At 56.9% G+C, this 22,154-nt stretch overlaps 1 protein-coding gene across 1 annotated transcript; it reads right to left on the bottom strand.

The window, feature by feature from the left end:
• Window positions 1-5,556: 5,556 nt before the first annotated feature.
• Mier2 (MIER family member 2) lies at window positions 5,557-21,279 on the bottom strand. Its single transcript, XM_032908764.1, has 14 exons — window positions 21,228-21,279; window positions 16,385-16,475; window positions 15,762-15,904; window positions 15,369-15,494; window positions 14,857-14,980; window positions 14,463-14,551; window positions 14,047-14,116; window positions 10,941-11,092; window positions 10,567-10,648; window positions 10,035-10,129; window positions 7,805-7,929; window positions 7,625-7,701; window positions 6,743-7,175; window positions 5,557-6,451 (listed from the first exon to the last, which is right to left on the bottom strand). Exons 1-14 carry the CDS (start codon window positions 21,234-21,236, stop codon window positions 6,430-6,432), a joined length of 1,638 nt encoding a protein of 545 aa, XP_032764655.1. The 5' UTR covers window positions 21,237-21,279; the 3' UTR covers window positions 5,557-6,429.
• Between the last annotated feature and the right edge of the window lie 875 nt (window positions 21,280-22,154).

Genomic DNA, 22,154 nt, shown 5'->3' with positions numbered 1-22,154 from the left:
TTGGACAGGCTGGGCTCTAGTGAGGGGACACTATCTGAAGGGACTCCAGCATTCGCTCTCATATCCACCCCTATGTCTACAGCACATGGACCCAGGGGTGCCAGGGTTACCCTGTGGGTGACATGTCCCCTAGCTCCTGACAGTTCATATGACCAGCGGCATCTCTAACGCCCCCTTCAACCACTGTTTACTGGGACCTAACCAGAGGAAAGTCTTAGCAGGTCAGGGAACACTGAGTGCCTACTGTGTGCTGAAAGGAGAGCCAGGAAAAATGAGGTGATGAAGGAAACTGGGGCAGGGAGGTGGGGCAGGGAGGCTCCTGAGGAAAGGGGGCAAAAGGACGGTGGGCAGGAGGAGAAAGCTGGAAGACTGGATGGAGAAGGGGAAGCTGGAGAAGGGTGGGAGGAGGGATGTGGCTAGAAGAGGGGGAAGAAGGAAAAAGGGATATGCCTGGAAGAAGACTAATAGGAGGAGGGTGAGCAGGAGAGGAAGCTGGAGGGGGGTGAGGGGGAGGAGGGAGGAAGCTGGAGGGGGGTGAGTGGGAAGAGGGAGGAAGCTGGAGGAGGGCGAGTGGGAAGAGGGAGGAAGCTGGAGGAGGGCGAGTGGGAAGAGGGAGGAAGCTGAGGAGGGGAGGGGAAGAGGGGAGGAAGCTGGAGGAGGGCGAGTGGGAAGAGGGAGGAAGCTGGAGGAGGGCGAGTGGGAAGAGGGAGGAAGCTGGAGGAGGGCGAGTGGGAAGAGGGAGGAAGCTGGAGGAGGGTGAGTGGGAAGAGGGAGGAAGCTGGAGGAGGGCGAGTGGGAAGAGGGAGGAAGCTGGAGGAGGGTGAGTGGGAAGAGGGAGGAAGCTGGAGGAGGGTGAGTGGGAAGAGGGAGGAAGCTGAGGAGGGTATGTCGGGGGTGTGGGGAAGCTGGAGAAGAGATGAGGGTGAGGATGGAGAATCTGGTGAACAAAGTAAGGCTGGAGGAGGGTCGAGGCCTGAGAAGTGTGAGGAAAGACACTAGACAGGGTGGATGGCGGGAGAGATGAGACCGGAGGAGGGAAGCCTGGATAAGCGGGGAGGCTGTGGGAGAACTGAACCTGCACGGAATTGGGTCAGTCGTTAAAATCCCTGGACATACCAGCATTAAAACCTTATGGAGGTGGCAAAAATTAGGATTAGGGTTAGGATTCAGGTCATGGCTCCTAATCCATTACAGCGTGGCCACACAGCTAGGAACTTCACTAGAACTCTCCCACCAGATCAGGTTGGGCCACGCTGCCTATTCTGTACAGGGGCCCCAGGGAGCCTGACCTTACCCTGGAGCAGAGGGAAGTTGACAGTCCCGCTGCCTTTCTAACTTCCTGTTCCCACGGGGCACTGTTGGCCCAGGGCAGCTCTGGCCCTGGGGAGTCATGACTACTGAGGCATCGGGGTTTCTGAAGGGCAGAGGAACATGCACACATAGACACCACCTGCATTCACAGAACCTCAACTCCCCGTCTCTCTGAGGAGCTGAAGGCTGTTTCAGTGCCCATCTCCTCAGAGTCAGGCTCAAGCTCTCAGAGTCTGATACAAGCACGATGTAGTCCAAAGCAAAAAAAATCTGGGTGTCCCTGCAGACAGACCCCGCAGTCTAGGACCTCTGGAAATCAGCACTTAGAAACAGGGTTGAAGGAGAAACTTAAGGGTTCTTTGGAAAGTCAGTTGGATGGCGTTTGGCTGCGGCAAACACATGATTAAAGTGGACACGGGTGTGAAAGGCTAAGGCCGACTTTGAGAAGGAACATTTCGCTGGAGCAGACACAGATGGAAGGATGTTCTACTAAATCAAGCACGTGAAAGGCCACGTGAGGAAAGACTCTTTGCTAACAACACACAATGTATTGGTCTGCCTTACACTGCATAGCTGAGCTCCATCTGTCAGGACACCGTAGAAAGAAATGCACAAAAAAACTTAAGGTGGTGTGCTGTAGCTTCTGGAACACGAACCCAGGCTGACTGGAGGACGTGCTAAAGCGAGGAGAGGCGTGCCGAGATGAGGCGCGTGCGTGGGGGGACACATGACATTCAGAGGGTATAAATAGGACTCCACAGAGTGACAGAGCTTGGCTTGCTGGTACAGCTAGCTGTGCAACACTTGTGGGGCTCGAGTCTTCACCGACCCTCACTTTCCAGAGAGAGAGAGAGAGAGAGAGAGAGAGAGAGAGAGAGAGAGAGAGAGAGAGAGAGAGAAGAGGGGGCACAGCTGAGAACTTCTCCTGGTGTCCCTCCGGGTGCCTCCTGCTGACTCAAGCCAAGGCATGATTCTGCTCAAGCCGGACTGTCTCTGCTAGGTCATGTCACCGCTGTTGTTAACCCGACTCTATCAAACTGAACTGCCGATGGGTCCGTGTGGGAAGTGTTTGCGAGTGGACCAAACTGCCACTGCTGTCTGTGAACTGAACTGCTGCTTTCCAGACAACACAGATGGGAGTGGCTCTAAAGAAGCTTTTTAAACAGGTCCACTTCCCCCCATAGCCTTTCCTTTCCACTGCCTCTGGTGGGTAGTGGGTTACAAGGAAGGTTAAAACATTTAAGAGCCATCCTTAAAAACCAGATTTGAAAAAAATGAAAGTTACATAGGGTCATACTCCCCAGAAAGCACCCTGCAAGCAGAGTGCAGCCTGGAGAGCGGGCTACCCTCAGACTCAGTGCCCAACACTCTCGGAACTGGTCTCCTCACCACCTTGAGCTCCCACCCCGTGCCAGTCACCGGCAAGGCCCAGGCTGTGCACCTGCCCATTGCCTAGGTACTCCCCTGCATGAGCACAAGGAGGCAGTGGCTGGACAATGGACACACGCACACGCGCGCGCGCGCACACACGCACACCCTACACAGGGACCGGGGATGCTCAACAGTACAAGGGTGTACTAGCAGCAATGGACAGTAGAATGGTAGTTCACTGCTCTTGGGCACAGCAGGATATCTGTGAATAGTCACTTCAGTCCCCACACACCCCTTTGTCAAGCAGGGCAACCCCCTTCCCGGTTACTGCTCAGGACCCAGTGCATCACAGAAAACAGAAGTGCCATACAGAGGGGCAGGGCAAGAAGGGGCTCCAAGGACAGAGATGAGGGACTGAGCCCTCTGGCACCTGAGGAAGAGACATCTTGGTGACCCCGTTGTCATTGCTTATCCCTCCTGATATGTGTCTCTCTGATGGACAAATCTCCAGAGAGGGCAGGGAGTGGTTCTCACCCCAGTGGTCATCCTGACCTCCGTCTGGAGGCTCCCTCATACAAGTTCCACTATGGAAATCTGTATTGAGGCTCTGCCCATCCCAAGTCACCACTCCTCCAATGATTCATGCCAGCGTCAAAGCCTGGATCCGGGCAAGGCCGCAGTCCTCGGCGACTAACCAGGGTAGGGCCGCTGGATCAAGCAAACAAAAAGCAGACCCAGAGGGTCTGAAAACTAGCAGCTTTAACCAGCGGCTTTCAGAGGAAACATGTTTCTTAGTAGTGTGGAACACGGTGCAATGTTAAACAGCCATGGAAATGAGTTCCCTGCATTTTACCTGGTGACCTGGTCAAGGAGCTATAGACTGAGGACCACTGAGAGGAGTTGAACAGAAGTCTGGACAGTGGAGTCAAGCCTGGGCCCATCATACCCCTGAGCTCTGACTAAGCCAGGGAGCCAAAGGCTCAGGGCAGTGGCAGGTCCAGGCCCTCCAGTTCTGGGAGGCTTTCTCCCTCCTCCAAGGCTCAAGCCCCATCCAGGTCCCCTCAAGCCAGCATCCACTTGCTCAGTCCAGCACAGACTCCCACACTTGTTCATAAATGCCTTGGTCCTGGTCCTGAGGAATTTCCCAGCCTGTGGTCTATGTGGGCACATCCTGCAACTCTGGGCTGGAAAGCAGAGGCAGCACTGGTAGGAATGGCTTGTGATATGTGAATTCACGAAGTGGCCTGGCATCTGCCCTATCTGCAGATGGCGAGGGCTGCCAGCCCAGCTCTGCTCCCCAAGTCCTCAGTGTCCAGTACGAAGCAGACATAGATGCTGATGGCAGGCACAGACATCACCAGTACGATGCGGGAGGGTGACTCCTAATTCCAGCCCACCTCAGGTCCCCAACATACATTCTGTGGGAGCCCTCTTAGCCTATAAGAGTGTTCTACGGATGGGCCCACGCTCCCCAGAACCAAGCAGAGCTTGCCACAGACATGGTAAGTGCTCATTCCTCTCAACTGTCCTCACACACCCAAACAGAAAACCCTGTCTCACTATGGCCGTGAGAAATCTCACCCAAGGATCTGTGGTGGGACCATGGGAAAGGCCCAGAGGGCTGCCGGCCACTAACCATGCACGGCAGGAACACCTGCCTCCCGAGGCTGCCTGCGCGACCCAACCACATCAATACCTGCATCCTCGGAAACAGCGATGCCTCGGCAGGAACTGCGCTGAAGGGACCCGAATGTGAACACAGCCCTCTGGGACCCCAATTTGCGATGGAGTAGCTTGTCTAAAACACACAGGTCTGCTATGCACGGTCGCTCAGACCTATAATCCCAGGAGTCAGGAAACGGAGCTAGGGAGTACCAGGAACTCAAGGCCAGCCTGGGCTACACAAACAGGGCCAGAGAGACGGCTGAGCAGCTCGTACGCTGTCAAGCCTGACCACCTGAGCTTCACCTTTGGGACCCTAGAGATGGAAGAGTGTCTCCTTCCTGTACTCTGACCTCCCAGGCCGCACCGCTGACACACACAGCCTCACGTAATATTTAAAAGAGAAAAGGCAGGGCTGGGAACATGTCCTTGGTAGAGCACTTGTCTGTCACGTGTAAGGCCTTGGGATTCCTTCACTGAGGCCGGGGACCACATTCCAGGAAGAACGGCAGGTTCCAGACCAGCCTCGTCTACAGACAGTGAGGCATCTTAGGCTACATAGCAAGACCCTGTCTGAAAACAAAGCAGAAAACCCACATAAACAAATAACAAAAAACAGTAATGATTAGAAAAACTAGAGATGGCAGACATTAGGATTCAGGCCTGTGGATGAGCGTGGACTACAAGGCCCCTTATCTCAGTGTTGACAGCAACCATCTGAACAGGTGGATGGGAACGTCCATTGTCCTACACAAACGTCTCCCCACAGCCTAGGGGTTCTCGACTCCCACACTGTCCCTCATCTAACTTCCCTTCCTTACTCTGCACTGAGCCCCACTGTCTGGGCCACAATCACCTCACACAGTCGCCTGTCCCTGCCCGACAAGTCTACAGTACCCAAGGAAGTGACGCCAGGGTCAAGTTTCCAATGGTGACCACACACAGTACCTTCCCCAACCTCCCTAACCCCAGCAAGCACTGGCCGTGCCACAGCACCTCTGCCCACCATCCATGACTCTAGTGTCCCCTCTGCCACCAGTCCAGGCAAAGCAGACTGACACTTTATGTTCATCACCTCCAGGACTTTCATGTGCCCCATGCTGTGGGGTCCTCAGGCATCTCGGCTGTGCTCTGCTGTGCCATCAGGCTTTTGCCCAAAGTCCCCAAGGGGTGACAAAAGCCCTCTCCAGCCCCTAGAATCCACAAGACACCCCAGGCTTCAAATCAAGTTTAATAAATAAAATAGCATTGGGCAAAGGCAGTCTCGCATCACAGTGTCCTCGGTGGGGCGAGGGACAGTCGAGTCCAGCCGCACAGGCTCAAACAGCACCGCTCTGCCAACACCGGGCGGAGCTGCCTGCCCAGGGACCCCACTCCAAATTGTAAACACCAACATAAATAAAATGAGGGAGGCCGAGGACAAGATGGACCCAGCCACCTGCCAGGAGCCTCCAAAGAAACGAGACCCGCAGGACAGGTGGGAGGCAGGGTGGTGCTCCCAGAGCGGTGCCCAGAGCGGCCCGAGGAAAGGGGCAGGAAGGGAGCAGATAATCTGCTCCTCACTCGCCTGGGCGGCTGAGGCCCCACCACAGCACAGGGTGGGGAGTGCAGGCAGGAGGCAGTTGGGGTATAAAGTGCGGCTTTTCCTGAAGTGAGACGGCAAAGGGCCGAGAAGGGCGGCCACAGGGCGAGGTATATGGCTCTGTGCCCCAAAGTCCCACGCTGAGCCAAGGCTGGAGGGGCAACCCCGCAGTGGTGGGCAAAGAGCTGGCCTGTGGAGGGTGCCTGGGCAGAGGCTGCTGGTGCGGGAAGAGTCCTGCCCAAAGCCAGGCAGCACCGCCTGCCCAGCCTCTGCGGCTGAGGGGCCAGTGGCTGGCTCCGTGACTCCATGGTGCGGAGTGTGGTGCTGGGTGCTGAGGTCTGGGGTCTGTGTGGCCCTGGCCACTTCACTGAATCCCATCATTTTGTGACGCAGAGAAGGCCCCACACAGGCCTGCACGGGAAGGGGTCAGGAAGACTGACTTGCAGGCCTGGCAGTGCCGCCACGCCCATGCTGAGCACACACACCCCACAGACGGCCAGGGGTCAACAGGTCATCACATTGCACCTACGGGGAACCAAAAGCAAAGGTCAGTGGCCAACCCACCCAGATCTCGCCCATCCTGACCGCCGCCCCCACCCAAAACACAGCTCTGGCTTCTGCCTGGATAGACGGGGCAGAGGGGCGAGCCTGGTGCCTGTACCCACTTGCAGCATTATGGACCAGGAACAATGAAAACTAAAGCTGAAGAGGAGGAAAAAGAAGGCTGCGGCTGCCCACAGCAGGCAGCTGCGGCCCTGGGCACCGGCCAGCCTGCTCATGCTCCAGCCTGCGGAAGGCACTAAGAGTGACACTCACTGTGACAGGGGCTCTGCGTGCAGTGTGGAGGCTGGGCACGCTGGGTGGCCAGTTAGGAAGGGATTCACATCCCCAATGCCAATGAGTCCAAATTCAGTGACCGACAAGGCCACCTGTGCTGGAGCCATGGGCTCTGCAGTGTCGCCATTCAGAGCCACAGGGCTGGACACAAGGGGCAGCTCCTCAGGGAGGGCAAGGTCCACAGCCAGCCTGGGGCTGGTGGCCGGCTCTGGAGCAGCAGCCGCTGGTGGGAGTTCAGTCGGTGGGAGTTCAGCCGAGGTGGCCAGGCTAGTGGGCTGCTGGAGCGAGGGCACGGCAAGGGGTTCATCCAGCTGCTGGAAGGGACTCGGTGCTGGCTCTGAGGACGGGAGGTCATCCGAGCCCACTCCGGGCTGATCAAGCCCACCAGCTTCGATGTCCACACTCAGAGGCTCTGAAGGGAGAAGTGAGAACGGCCTGAGCAGAGGCTCAGCTCCCCTCAGATCTCATTTATGCGAGGCCTCCTCACAAGAAACCAGCCATGCCAATGGTCTAGCCAGAGACTGAGGTCAAGAGAGGGCCACGTCCTCAACGTTAGAGACAGGAATCAGAGGCCCAGGAGATAGAGCATGAGGGCTCTACTGGACATGGTGGCACTGGACAGTTCTTCAAACCCATACGCACAAACACAGGGGCCACTGAAGTGATGCCTCTGCCGAGAAGCAGGCCTCACTGGAGCAGCTTCTTCCCTATTCACGTCCCCTGTGTGAATGCACTTCTGTCACCTCCCAGCCACAGGGTAAACGGGGTTGGCACCTGGGGGCAGGACCAAGCAGGCCCACTGCTCACTGTGGGAACGAAAGGGCCTGTCCTCACCCACAGCCCCACCTCATGTCGACTCACCCACGGGCACCCCTGTCTCAGACTGCAGCCGGGCATGGCCATCAGGGTCAAGACCATCCAGGTCCTGTTCAGTATCCCTGTGGAAAGAGAGCTGTAAAGAGGGAAGAAGGACCCCACCAGGAGGGGCTACCCCACACCCCACCACGCCACCCTGGCCAGATGGCTAGAATGAGCACGCACGTGGTTCCGGAGGAGACGAACTTCCTCCGACCCAGCCTCGTCTGCTGGGCAAAGTAGTCATAGCGCTCAGACTTCTTCCACAGGTAATAATACTCCACACACTCGCCCACTGACCGCGTGCGTACCTGTGTGAACCACAGGCATGCTGTGGGCCTTACTGCAGGGCCCCATGAGGCCTCACCTACTGCCTCTAGTCCCCACCCCACCAACCAGCACCCGGGGCCTTCTTTCCCAGACACCATGAGCGCCTGCCTCCTGCACCTCAGACCCATGCACCAGGACATCTGTGCTTCTCCACACAGACAGACAGAGCCTGCAGCCAGAGCAGCGAAGTCAGGATGCTGACCCATGGGGACAGCCACTATCATTGTGAAATGACCTTGGAGCCATCCTGAAGACACAGCTGAGGACACAACTGCACTGTCAACAACCCAAGAGACACATCTCTACAAGAGTGCTCCAGGGAGTCCAAGAAGAAAGCCCACCCTGCACATGGGTGGAGTCCAGAATGAATCACAAAGGAAACTAGACGGCAGCTGAGCACCCCCTCCCTGTTTCCCGAGTGTGACCAGCTGCCCGGATTCCCATCACCAGGGTGACTGTGTCCCCAGATCAACCAATAACAGAGGTCCTTAGGATGTTTGTGGCCAGAGCTTTGGTCACAGCGACAAGTAAGTGACTAATACAGAAAACTGGTCCTGAGAGGAGGTGGTCCACAAGTGTCTGGGAGGACCGTGAAAGTTTCATGGCCTCCCTGGTGGGAACCCAGAAGAGCAAACTGTGGAGAGAAACGTGCACAATGGAAGCCATGAGCTCCCCAGAAGGAACAAGGCTGGCCTAGGACTACTCTGTTACCTTTGACAAAAATTCTAGCTGCCTCCTGGTTCCTGAACACTGGGGTGGGACTCAGAAGTAACAGACAGAGCTGGACACAGCAGTGCACGCCTTTAATCCCAGCACTAGGGAGGTGAAGGCAGGTGGATGTCAGTGAGTTCAGGCCAGCCTGGTCTACAGAGTGAGTTCCAGGACAGCCAGAGCTACACAGGGAAACTCTAACTGGTCTTTGCTACTTTATGGGTTCTTTTTCCCACCCTTTATCTTCCCCAAACCCCAATTCACTCCCTATCACTAGATAGGAGAGAAAGAAGGATAGAAAGGAGGGGGAGAGATAGAAGGAGGAAGATCCCTGAATCAGAGCAAAGAAACACAAGGTTCAGAGGAAACAAACTTCACTCAAGATCCCAACTGCAGGTCTAGCTCCAAATGCAGCTCCAAGCACTGAATCCCTGAGCTCTGCACAGGGCGAGCAGAGAAAGCACAGAACCCAGCATGAACATACCAATTGTGAAGACCCAAATCCACTTAAAAAGAGCCCTGAACTGAGGTCCCTGAAGGGGCCCTTTCCTCAAAACAAGTGTCCCAGGAAAGTGACTCCCCAAGGTGCAGAAGCCACTGCAGCCCTGGCCCAAGAGGCCACCACATGCTAGGGCTGGCAAAAAAAAAAAAAAAAAAAAAAACCCAAGTGCAAGGAGCCATGGAGGCTTGCAACAATGTTCTGGAAAGCCACTGGGCCAGGAGACCCTGGGGTGCCACCTTGTAAAGTGGTGACGGGGAAGCCCAGATTCCCATGGAGACACCAGGATGCTGGTGGTGCCAGAACCACAGGACATCTGCCAAGGAAGCTGCAGGCATGGAGCGGAGCTGGCCCCAGGAGGTTACATGTGCTGTGGGCAACTCAGCCACAGTGCCGGGGCGAGCGCCTTAGACCACTGGAGCCCAGAGGAATCCACCATGAGCAGGCATGAGCTGGGCACTGGACTCTGCTGTGTGCAGCGCTTAGCTGGCCTCCCTGCGCTATGCAATAGAACAGCAATGCGCACAGAGCACCACTGTATAGAAAATGGAACTCGTTTTGAGACAGGGTTTCTCTGTGTTCTAGCTGTCCTAGAAATCACTCTGTAGACCAGGCTGGCCTCGAACGCCTTTAAGCCCATGTGCACCACTGTCCCTGGCAATTTACTTATTTCCTGTGTCTGAGGATTTGCCTGCATGCGTGAGCACTGAGCCAGCCAGCGCCACTGAGGACTCAAAGGTCACAGGACCAAGGGGTGGGGTGGGTGGGGTGAGAAGGAGCCTGCGCTTTCCGTCAGTGGATAGGGCATCTGATGAATACCTGGGAAGCCATGCACAGGCAGTGCAGCTGGGGTGAGAGGAGAGGAGCCTCACCCACCTTGTTGGCCTGAATCAGATGGAAGTTCTTCCCGTGAACACGGAAGCCATGTTCAAAGTTCCTGCACTCCTCCTCGCTCCAGGCACAGAGCCCATCTGCAAACAGAGGGACTGCTCAGCCAGCTCGGGGGCAGCAGAGCCAGGGGGAGCCCAGGGCTGCAGCTCACCTCGGACTCGGGGCAGCAGAGAGAGCCAGGGGGAGCCCAGGGCTGCAGCTCACCTCAGACTCGGGGCAGCAGAGCCAGGGGGAGCCCAGGGCTGCAGCTCACCTCGGACTCAGGGGCAGCAGAGAGAGCCAGGGGGAGCCCAGGGCTGCAGCTCACCTCGGACTCAGGGGCAGCAGAGAGAGCCAGGGGGAGCCCAGGGCTGCAGCTCACCTCGGACTCGGGGCAGCAGAGACAGGAGGGAGCCCAGGGCTGCAGCTCACCTCGGACTCAGGGGCAGCAGAGAGAGCCAGGGGGAGCCCAGGGCTGCAGCTCACCTCGGACTCAGGGGCAGCAGAGAGAGTCAGGGGAGCCAGGGCTGCAGCTCACCTCGGATCACCTTCACGTTGAACCTCAGCCTGCGCAGGGCCTCCTCCACATTGAAATTACACTTCACCAGCTCGTACAGCGCCTAGGGCAGAGCGGTTGACCTTTTTCACCAGTCTACCAGGGCTGGCACAGAGCTTACCTACACCACAGCCCTAGGGCCACATGCTGCCCCCACAGCATGGCTCCCACAGCCACAATGGTGCTTACACCTTGGCCATGACAGCTGTCAGGAGTGCCTGCACTGTCATACCAGGAGTGGCATGGAGCACTGACACCACTGTCCCTCACAAGTGGGTTCAATGAGCTCCATCCCACTGGCCACACTGTTTGACACCCCCTGGCTGCCTGGCTGCTGCTCAACATGTGGCCCCTACCTGCTCACTGTCCTTCACCACCTCCCCCTCTGGGATCTGGGGGCCAGCCATCTCCTGCCACCTCCGCTTCACTGCCCTGTACAGGAACTCCTCCACCTCCCGCTCTGGGAGCACGGTGGGGCTCCACAGCAGCTGGTCTTCATTTTCATAGACTGTGGAGAGAGGCTGAGAGTCAGGAGTGGCAGTGGCCACCCACAGTGGGGGAGCAGGGCAGGCACCTCAGCACCTCCCAATGGTAGCACCAACTCCAGACACCAGAGCTCAGCATCACCCATGGACGCAAGCCAGCTACAGGCTCTCGGGGAAAAGTCAGGATGCGGTGTGCAGACGGCAAACTTGAGGTGTGAAGCCAGTGGAATGAACCTACCAGGAGGTCACAGGAGACTCTGGAGGAGCTGTATGTACTCTTAGGGTGTGTCAAAAACACAACAGATACCTCGGAGACGGTGCCACCCAGTGTGGCCATCTGCAGACAGAGTTCCAGGCCTCAGCAGACAAGGGCAGGAGCGCAGGGTAACACAGCATGCAGAGAGCAGGGAACCTGCCCGTCCATGATTTCAGCACTAGAGGGCACTGGCCGGAGGATCAGCTCAGGGCCAGTCTCAACACAGAATTTCTAGGCCAGCCTGGACTACAAGAGACCCCGTCTCAACAGAGTAAAATGAAGCATACAAACAACACATTCGGACATCGGAACACACAGACCGAAGTCTACGAATAATCCATCGACTCTGTCATTTAAAAGTTCATACGAGCACAGCATGGTGAGCGCATCTTTAATCAGAGCACTCAGGAGGAGGAAGCAGGCGATCTCTGAGTTTGAGGCCAGTCTGGTCTACAGAGTTCCAGGACAGCCAGGGCTATAAAGAGAAAATTTGTACCAAAAATCAAAACAGGTAAAACCAAAAGTGGACCACAGGCCCACAAGGCCTCGCTGACAAACTCTAACACACACTTTGTGGAACCCACTCTCAAGAAAGGCAACTTCAACACTTCCACGGGGCAGCATAACACTGGTGTTAACACCTGATAAAGAACAGAAGAGCGACTGTCGGCCACTGCCCATGAGCACGCACGTGCAGGATGGCATGGGAGAGAAAGACACTCGTGTCAATCCTGCAGCAGGCAAAGACTGCACACCCTGTGCTGCCCACCACAGGACTGGGCCCCCTGCCCTCTGACTTACACCTCCACCCATCCCTAGGCTTCCACTCAGAGCCCAGCTGAGCACGTAGCTGGGGTTCACCAGGCTGACCTGTCATGTGCTGGGTCACCAGCTAGGCATTTACAGGAGCCAAATTGAGTAAACAGGTCTCCAGGGCATGCCCATGAAGGTTATACCTGGCCCCCAGTCCCTGCCCTGCCCTCCTTCCTGTGCACCACGCGGCAACCCCACGTCACATGCTCCCCATGCCATACTCCTTTGCCTGGGCACATGGAGCCAACAACTAGGAATGAAGCATCTGAAACTGTAAGCCAAAACAGATTTATTTTTACGCCTGTGCACTCATACACACACACACACACATTCATGAGTGAAGTCTGAAATGCACCTTTCTGCTGTCTCTCCCAGGCACGGGTCACAGCAGTGGTCACCAGGAGCTAATACTCTACCGTTATCTGCCTCCCCTCCTGAACCAGCCTCCACGGAAGGAGCCTTTGTGCACGACGCCACTGCAGGTCCACAGCTCAGAGGTAGCTACACACAGCAAAGAGTACCATATGCAAGCAAAGGGCACGACAGCTATCAGAGGAGGGAGCCAAGCCTCCGTCAGTCACCACACATTCAGGAAAGCACAGCCAGCATCGTTTGCTGAGAGAACACAGTTGTAAGACAGCGGACCACAGCAGCCTGTGAGGACAAGCCTTCATGGCGGGGCTGCTCCAGAATGCAGGCCAGCTCAACAGCGGTGAACCCAGAGGACGGTGCCCTTCACCACAGCGGCCTGATCCAGAACACACATGGACACCAACAACAACTCCTTCTCTGCTCACTGAGGTTGGCAGCTGGACAGAGGGGCTCTTCCTGTACCAAGGCATCAGCCCTGAGCACTGTCTCCGAGCATGGCATGGTGGGAAAGGAAACACGGCAGCTCAGCAGGTGAAGGCATTTGCCACCAAGCCTTAGTCTTAGCCGCGGAACCCACACGGGAGAACAATCCTGCAGGCTGTCCTCTGGCCCCCACATGAGAAAGCATGCACATACGTGCACACATACATAAAGTGTAGAAGGTGTGTGTACAAAAACTGTGAAGACAGAAGCTAAAGTGTCCCCAGCAAATGACATATAACATACACAAGAACCCCCAAAGCACCGGTCAGGCACTGTACATGTGGACGGAAGATGGAGGCCATGCTGACATCAGGAAGGCAGGCGAGCTACAAGCTGGGGGCTACCAGGAACAGAAGCAACCAAGGCTGTGTCCCAAACACACAAATAACTGCTACGCACCACGAAGTGAGCTGAGCAGGGTTAGGCCCACAGAGCAGGGTGCGGACAATCAGGCAGCAACTGCAGTGCCCGCACAGTGAGGCAACTAGGGACAATGTGACACCAACCAAGAGGTGAGCCAAGGTGCAACTAAGGAGCACCCACCTGGCAGCAGTGCTCAGCAGTGAACACTCTGCGGGCAGTGCGCAGTGGGCTGTGCAGGTGACGTGCTGGGCACCTGTCTGTCACCACGGGTCCCTGAGCCTGTGGTCAGTGGGCACACCCTGCACAGCCCACATCCCCGAACTCGGCCCCTACAAGGTCCCTGCCCCAGCTGCTCAGCATGGCAGCAAGTGCTCCAAGGCAGTCCTGGCCCTGCTCAGGGCAAAAAGTCCTAACAGGCAGTCGCCTCCCAGATCAAGGGATAGCTGGGGAACTCAGGAGCGGCAGGTGTATGGCCTCGGGGAAGGCCCAATCAGGAAAAGGTGCAGCCAGTGATGTGGCAGAGGCAGCGCAGTGGGGGTGGGAGCCAAGGCTTGGGCAAGGGCTGTTACCCTAGAGCTGGGCTAAGAGTGGTGAGCTCTGCCCACATACAAAAAAGCAGGCGCTTTCAAAACTGCCACCTATTCCTGGGGCCCCTGGGCAGGACCCCACTAGGTCTCCTAAAACACTTACTCTTGTCACAATGTCGGTTCAAGTGCAGGATGTTGAGGTCAGCTTGGAATTGAGGCCCTACCATGATCTCCTGTAGAGACAAAGGCCAGGGTCACAGTCAGGAAGTGACCAGGGCACCATGGGCTTCAAGCAGAGGTTGTCACAAAGAGCTGTGGGCCTGCCTGCCGATACCCATTTCCGTACTGTGTGCGTGAGACAGAACAGCCTGCTGCCTGGCCCTGCACACCAGTGCAGGACACTGGGCCACACCATGGACTCAGTCATCCCCACAGCAGCAGAGCCACAGCCCAAGTCCACACATACAGCGGGGCCCACCCACCACTGAAGCCACAAGGCCCTCCTGTCCCTCAGACAGGCCTCAAAGCCCACGGGGCCCTGCCAGCACGGGGTGATGGAGTAACCACGCAGCCCCACACCTTCTTGCACTTGTTGGCGGGAAGGGCGTCCTCTTCGGTGTCGGAGGAGGCTGAGGAGCCTGGGCCGTTGTCACCAGACAAGAACCGGGCTGCAGGCAGAGAGGTGGTGAGGGGCACCCACCGGGGTGCAGCTGGCCCTTCCTGAGACAGCTCACCCTGCACCCCCCCACCCCGCACCATGACCACCCAGCTGCCGGAAGCTGGGAGGCCCGGAGGGCACCTAACGTCTGAAGCTACCACCCCTGAACTGCTCGGCAGAGACCCACTCCTGTCTCACTCAATCCAAACCCACTCTGTGGCAGCTCGCAGGCCAGGACCCCAACCCAACCCGGGCCACCACGGCATGTCCCCTGCAACACACAGCCATGATGGAGGAAGGGCCAGTGACACCTACACCCACTCTGGTTATGAAAGAGGTCCGAGGCCTCATGGGAGGTGACAGATGGGGTGAGGTCGTCAGCGGAGGACTGCGTTTCTTCTTCTTCTTCCCCAGAAAGCAAGTCCTTGGCTATCTGCTCCTTTGAACAGGACAGTAAACGAAGTATGGCAACTGCTGTACCAACACCCAATGCCAACACAAAAGGCCAAGCCTACCGGGGTGAAGGGGACAGAGACGGCCAGCTTAAGCCACCATCTGTGTTGGACCAAGGTACAGACTCCGCCTGCCCTCTGGGCCTCCAGCTCCTTTCCCAGTCACAGTTCCCCGGGATGGCGTCCCTCACCCAGACCAGAACGGGTGTCAGATCAACCCCAGGGCAAGGTTGCCCATGGTCGTGCCAGTGAGGGCAGCCTCATACTTGTTGACCCAGTAGTTCCCCCATCATAGGCCTGGCATCCCTCCCACTCAAATCCCACTCAGGACAACCAGGCACCTTCCCGGGCGCTTTTAGGGAGACTCCCACTCACCTTGTCCAAGGTCATGTCTGGGAGGGGTGGAGCCGTGTCACCGCCCTCGCTCTCCTGCTCAGAGATGGGCTCTGACGACTCGTACCCGTACAGTGCGAGCAGCTCATCCAGGGGCATGTCACTGCTCTGGGAAGGAGCACGGGGCCCATCAGAGGATGAAGCCCGTGGTTCTGCCCAAGTCCCGCTAACTCTGAGGCCAGGTCCCCTGTCATTCCTCAGCAAGTCCCCACAGGACAGGACACCTGCATGAGGACCACGGAGGAGGTGAGCAGTACAGACACAGCAGGCTCTGAGGCTGGGCCAGCACAGCACAGCACAATGTAAACCCTGTGCATGGGGCTGGACCACATGGAGCCAAGGAGTGCAATGGGACAGTCTGGTGAGTCCCCATACCTGGTCGATGAAGTCCTTGTCCAGCTCCTCCTCCGGCCTGTCAGGACCCTGCAGGGCCTCGGCACAGCCTTCTTGGAGGCTGTAGTTCTGTGTCAGGAGCTCAGTGAGGTGAAACTGATGGTCGGCAGAGCCCATGGACACCACTGTGAAAGGATTCAGCAGTAGGCAGGGTGTGGGTCTGAATGGGGTAGGCCAGTCAGGTGATGGTAGAAAGCCATGGAGGGATCTGGTCCCGCAACCACAGCCTTGGCTCCTAATATACACGTGGGGGCACACAGGCAACACCATGCAGGTCACTGGGGGAGTGCCAAGTTCTGCTCTCTACTAGTCCACATCCATCTGATGTTTATGGGGGCAGAAGCCTGTAACATTTCACCTTCTTGGGCCCACAGCAGGTGACCAGAAAACTACTAGATACCTTAAAGCCACCGGGCAAGCAGCCGCTTCAAGGAGGGCCCTCCTTGGTCATTCGTGGTTAGCTAACCATTAGTCCATAGCTCCCTGATCATTGTGAACACCTCCACCTGACAGGGGACACTGGACCTTTTGAACCCATGCCCCCGCTCAGCCTGGGTCCTGCTAAGAACTCTGCCTGTGGAGGTCTGGGACAGACGGGGTGGTACCTGCTGTAGTCTGCAAGCTGGGCTCCCGAGGACAAAGGCTGTGAACAAGGCAGGAGGCCACACGAGGACTCTGCCTCTCCAGAGAGGAGGCCTGCAATGGAAGAGAGGCAGACCTCACGCAGCTACTGAGGCTCGGGTGAGAGCCCAACCACTGGATAACCTTGAGGACTCCACGGGAAGCAGCCTAGGGACTGTCCAATCACAGCTCCAGGGTAGAGGGACCTTGAAAACATGAGGCTTGGTGACAGATACAGACATAGAAGGATACACTTGTAACCCTCTTAACAGAAAATGCCAGAACAAACAAAGCAGAGAGTGCAGCTGGACTCGAGGGTTCCAGTGGCTGGGAGAGGACAGTTCTAGGGGTGAAAGTAGGGGCTGAGCAGGTCCCACTGTACCCCAGTGACTCCGGGGTGAGTGGCAGCACACTGAGACTCTGGAAAACCAGGACCAAAGGATGCCAGGGAAGGGCCTGGACTTGCCCCCACACATATGTGTACTCCCCAACTCCATCAACACTGGCCAAGGCTCCAGTGTCACTGCAGCAGGGTAAACGCCATCTTGTCCCCACACCCCAGCAAAGGACATCCCGTACATTAAGGAAACAGCCGCTCTCACAGCAGCGAGGTTATACACAGCACATGCTCCCTAAGAATACAGCAAGGTTGACAGAGAAAATACTGGTACCAGAGAAAGGAGAGCCCTGTTCCTAGCCAAGGTCCCCACACTGGAAGATGGAGAACCTCTGAAGTAGTCTAGCCAATGCCACACAAATTGCAGAAAGCAACAAGCCAATTCCAAACAGCATACACAGAAGCCCACAGAGGGACCCAGAGGAACAACAACCATCCTCAAACAGGGTGTTCCCGCTTTCAGAAATGACCGGAGGCATAGATGTCTCAGCAGTGGTGTGGGCCCACCATAGGCACAGGCCAGAGACACAAAACTGGAACCTCAGAGACAAGCTCCCCGATGGCCTGAACACACAAGTCCAATACATGTGCCCAGACAAATATACCAACACTGCGTGTGACAGAACTCATAGACTGGGGAGGAGATACGGGCAAAGCACACATCTGGAAAGCAACATTGTGTGAGCGAAGATCAAAGACAGCAAGCAGCCCAGCACAGCTCTCCAAAGGCAGGCATATGGCGAGAAGGTGCGGAGCTCCTATCAGAACAGAGTGCACGGTCCACAAGTGAGTGACACCAGAACAGGCGAAGGGCGTCAGAGCCCAAACGCTAAGGGACAAGTGTGCAGCACCAAAGTCACACGACTATTCACCTCGGTCAGAAGTGGGAGGCTCACATCCACCTACTGAAGACCAGGATGAAGACCAGGTAAACCAAACAAAACAACACCACAGCCGAGAGCCAGCAAGCGGGTGAGGTTCTCACATGCACCACGTAAACAAGGCGGGCCCTTGCAAGCACTACTAGGAAACACCCCACGCAGGTGAACCTGGAGAGAGAAGTGGGCCTGTCTGGGCTGAGTGACTGCTCCTGACAGCAGGGCTTCCTTCAGAGGTAATGGAATGCTCTCAAACTGATTGGACTGGCGGTGACACAACTCCGAAATACCAAAAGCCACTGAATTACACACTAAAAGGAAGACAGCACAGGTTTTGTACCTCAGTGAAGTGGCTACAAAAACAAAAGAGAAAAGAGAGAGAGAGAGAGAGAGGGAGAGAGAGAGAGAGGAGAGAGGAGAAAGAAGGGGAGGAGGAGGAGGAGGGAGGAGGAGGGAAGGGAAGGGAAGGAAGGGGAAGGGAAGGGAAGGGGGAAGGGAAGGGGAAGGGGAAGGGAAGGGGAAGGGGAAGGAAGGGAAGGGGAAGGGGAAGGGACGGAATGCAGGCTAGAGAGATGGTTCAGTGGTTCAATTCCCAGCACCTGCATGTAACTCCCACAGCCATCTAACTCCAGTTCCACGAGATCCTGCACCCACTTCTGGCAAACACTCAAACACAAAAATAAAGGGGTGGGTTGGTGTGTTGGTGTGTATTGGGGTGTGTGTGTGTGTGTGTGTGTGTGTGTGTGTGTTCGATTTTCAAAAGTTTAAAATTTAGAACACTGTAGCACTGGGTCCTCAGAGAGGTCGGTTCTTACTCAAGCAAAACCAGAAAGGGCCTCAAACGCCCCCAGCCAGGCCCGTCCCCTGAGCACTGCACCGCGTAGCAAGGGAGCAGTGGGAGGCACAGGGTTGCACCCTCCTGGTAAGAGGCTCTAGTTCAAGAGTGAACACAACCCAACAGACTTTTGAGGGTGCCCCCCACGTGGGGGCAGAGGGCTAAGAAAGAAGATGATGAGGGGCCCACCTGGGGCAGCCACAGGGGCATTCACCCAGGCACCTGGTATCTTACACTCTGTACCCGGTGTAGTAAGGCAAAGTGTCCAAATCTTGGAACATGGACTAAGACCAGCCCCAAGGGCTAATACTATGAAGCCACAGGGAGAAAGCCCCGGTGTCCTTGGAACTGTGCCCAGTCCTGTCTAGCTCCCTATGGGTGGCTGTCGCTCTCTACACGGGAACTGGCTCTGTCCCCACCATCAGGAACCCTAACTAAGAAGTGGGACACCACAACTGCACGACAGGCTAGCAACAGTCCCACGGTCCCACTATCTACACAGAGTGGGAATAACCTCCTGCTTCGGGTCAGGGGTCAGGGATCCTCGGTGGGTGAACCCAAGCAGGGGCTCAGGCAGAAAGGAGCTGAGAGCAGAACAGAAGGAAACACAGTCAACCTGGGAACCATGCAGCCTGCTCCTTGCCTACTGGGCCAAGTTCATCTCCAGGTGACCCTCAAGGTCCCCAAGACTGACTGACCAAAGCACAGATACCATCATGGTCACTGGACAACCAGGCACATCACTTTAATGCCACTTTAAAGGGTGGGTTCCAAGGCCCTATTTCCCCATGCTGGAAACACTCAAAGACCAGCAAAGCCCCTCAGATCTCTATGTCAGGAGGAAGGGGGAGTCCAGCCTAAGATAATCCAGGTGACAAGACAAACACACTAACAGCTGATCCCCAGCAAGAGGCCAGAGGCAATCAGGTCCTCCAGCAAGAGGATGCGAAGTGGGCTGGCATGGACACCACCACCCTGCCTTCTTAGCTAGGAGCCTGGACACAGCACAGGTAGTACCTCCCGGGCAGGTCTCCCAGGGGGACTAGGGGACTCGGATCTAGCCAGGCTGAGGCTATGGAAGAAGAAAAAGTACTCTCTGGAAGCTGCGTCCTGCGATTCCACCTAGCATCTTGTGAATCACAGACTCCATGCTGTGAGGAAACCCAAGTCACACAGAGGCCTCATGAATGAGTTGTAGCCCACACTCCAAAGGGGTAGAGGCCTCAGCATTAACTAACTCCAAGAATAGTTACCTAGAAACTACAACCCACAAAGGCCCAAGTGGACCCCGAGAATTATGAGAGGTCAGAACAAGTGAACGCTGAGGAGTTAAAGAGAAATGATCCCCATCCACACCCAGGCGAGGGCCCTGTGCCCCTGGTGTCCCAGCCTCGCCCCTCCACTGTGGCGGCTAGGACATCCCGAGAGACAGGTTCAGCCTGTCTCCACCCACATGGAGCTAGGACACGGGACAACAAGGGAGCTAAACCAAGGCACAGGAATGAAGAAAACAAGGTGGAGGCTGGGCAGCTGGGGTCAGAGGTGACATCCTAGGGACCAGATGAGGTGGGACAACTGACAGGCACCGCTATAGGAATTCAGAGTACGAGAAAGGAACCCAGGGGCTGGACGGTCTAAGGATAGGCACAGCGAAGAGATGTGGCTTAAACTAAGAACGGGACAAGCCATCAGCCCAAAGCCACGGCAGTTTTCTGGGTTCCATCTGCACTGAGACACACAGTAACCGAGTAGCTGACACTGAGGACTTCTGGATAACCGTGGCCACTTTTATGAGTTAAAAACACAGATGCGGCAAAACATCCTCAGTTATGGGAAGGCACCGCCAGGTTCCCACTTGAGATGAGGAAACTGAGGCAGACCCCTTCCATATCCTAGACTCCAGGAGAGCATGTAAGCACAGGCTGGGGAGTCTCCACCACCCACGGCACACAGGGCAGAACAGCCCAAGAGCACCCATTTGGCCACCATGCCCCAAAAGGGGTATCGGTTGATCTGTCTTGTTCGAAAGATGTGTTTCCCCAAAGGCACCCTAAAGAAGGAACTAAGCCCCTAAGAACCCTTTGAGTCAACCAGCCAGAGTTGTCCAACGGGGCCCCCAGAGCCCGGCCCTGTGGCCCACGCGCGGGCCTGTTGCTGCCCAAGCTGCCCCACTCGCGCACCGTGCTGAGTTCCAGTACCGGAGTGGCGGATTCGTAGCGCGTCGATAGGGGCTGGTCCCAGAGTTCAGCGGCCGCACCCCGAGGTGCAGGTCAGCTCTGGGCTGAGCGCCGCAGCCCCGCACCCGCGGGGAGGCCCGCGCTCTCGCTCCCACAGCCAGACGAACTCCACGCGCGAAACTTTCGGCTCGCAGAGCGCCGTCGACTCCGCGCCCTGCTCATCCCCAGTGCGCCGGGATACGGTCCCCGCGCCGCCGTCCGGGACGCCAGCACCGCACACCCACCCCGTCCGCGGCGCCCTCCCCGCGCGGCCCCGGTCTCGGCCCCGCACTCGGCCGCCCGCGCCTCGCGCCCCTCCCCCCGGCCCGCGCATGCGCACCGTGGACGAGATGGAGGGGGGGGTCGTCGGGCGCTCACGGGGCTCATGCTCCGCCCGGGAATAGTGGGGAGGCTCGAGGCGCTCAGACTGGGAGAGCATGGGTCGGACCAGGTCGACCCAGGGCACGTGTGGGAGGGGCCGCTACCCAGCCGCTCACTCACCTCCGCCATGGCCGAGCGTGCGCGCGGGAGGCGGTGGCCGCGCGGGTCCCCGGATGCGGTGCCGCGCGCTTATTGGCGGAGGAGCTGGGAGGCGGAGTGGGGCGGGGCCGCGGGAGGCGCGTAGTAGGTGTGCTGGGGCGGAGCGGAGGTCTATAGCCTGGGTCTGGTGTACCCGCCCGGATATCAGCCAACCAGCTGATTCTTGTGTGGATGCTCAGCCACCTAGGGGAACGTCCACAAGTGAGGGAGATGGCGCCAAAGTGAGGGGAACAATCCACAGGTGAAGAACAGTCTACAAGTGAAGAGGGTTCCACAGGTTAGGGTGACGAGCTAGCGGTGAGGGGTTTTGGTCCTGAAGTGAAATGGGAATGGTCTGGAGGTGAGGGGAAGGTCCAAAAGTGATGGGTAATGGACTAGAGGGGAGTAGGGATAGTCCACAGATGAAGGGGACAGTCCACAGGTGAAGGGGATGTCCTGCAGCGAGGGGGGATGGTCTAGACATGAGAGGAGACAACCCGCAGGTGAAGACACTGTTGACTGAAGTGTGGGCTCCAGGCCCAGCCTGGAAGGGAAGGTCCGGTTAAATGGTGAGACTGTGCTCTTCAGAACTGCCAGAGGAGGGAGAGCTGTAGAAGCCTCCAAGTTCTGTCAGCAACACGCAACACTTGATATTTAATGACCTACAAGACGAGGGAAATGCCACAGAAGCCTCTCAGACTTGATTGCTGGAACTGAGTTCAGATCTAAAGATCACCGTCGAGTTTCCCAAAATTGGTAACTAGCTTACGGGTCTGCAAGAGTACAATCTTATTTGGAAAGTCACAGTGAAGCCAGGTGTGGTAGCTCACACTGATTAGCCCACCGTTGAGGAGGCTAAGGCAGGCTTGCTATAAGACCAAGGCCTGGGCTACTTTGGCAATGTTTTAG

The sequence above is a fragment of the Rattus rattus genome, chromosome 1 (assembly GCF_011064425.1).
Source record: "Rattus rattus isolate New Zealand chromosome 1, Rrattus_CSIRO_v1, whole genome shotgun sequence".
NCBI classification, from domain to species: Eukaryota; Metazoa; Chordata; class Mammalia; order Rodentia; family Muridae; genus Rattus; species Rattus rattus.
Note: the sequence above shows the minus strand (reverse complement) of the source record. Positions and strands in the feature narration are given on the sequence as shown.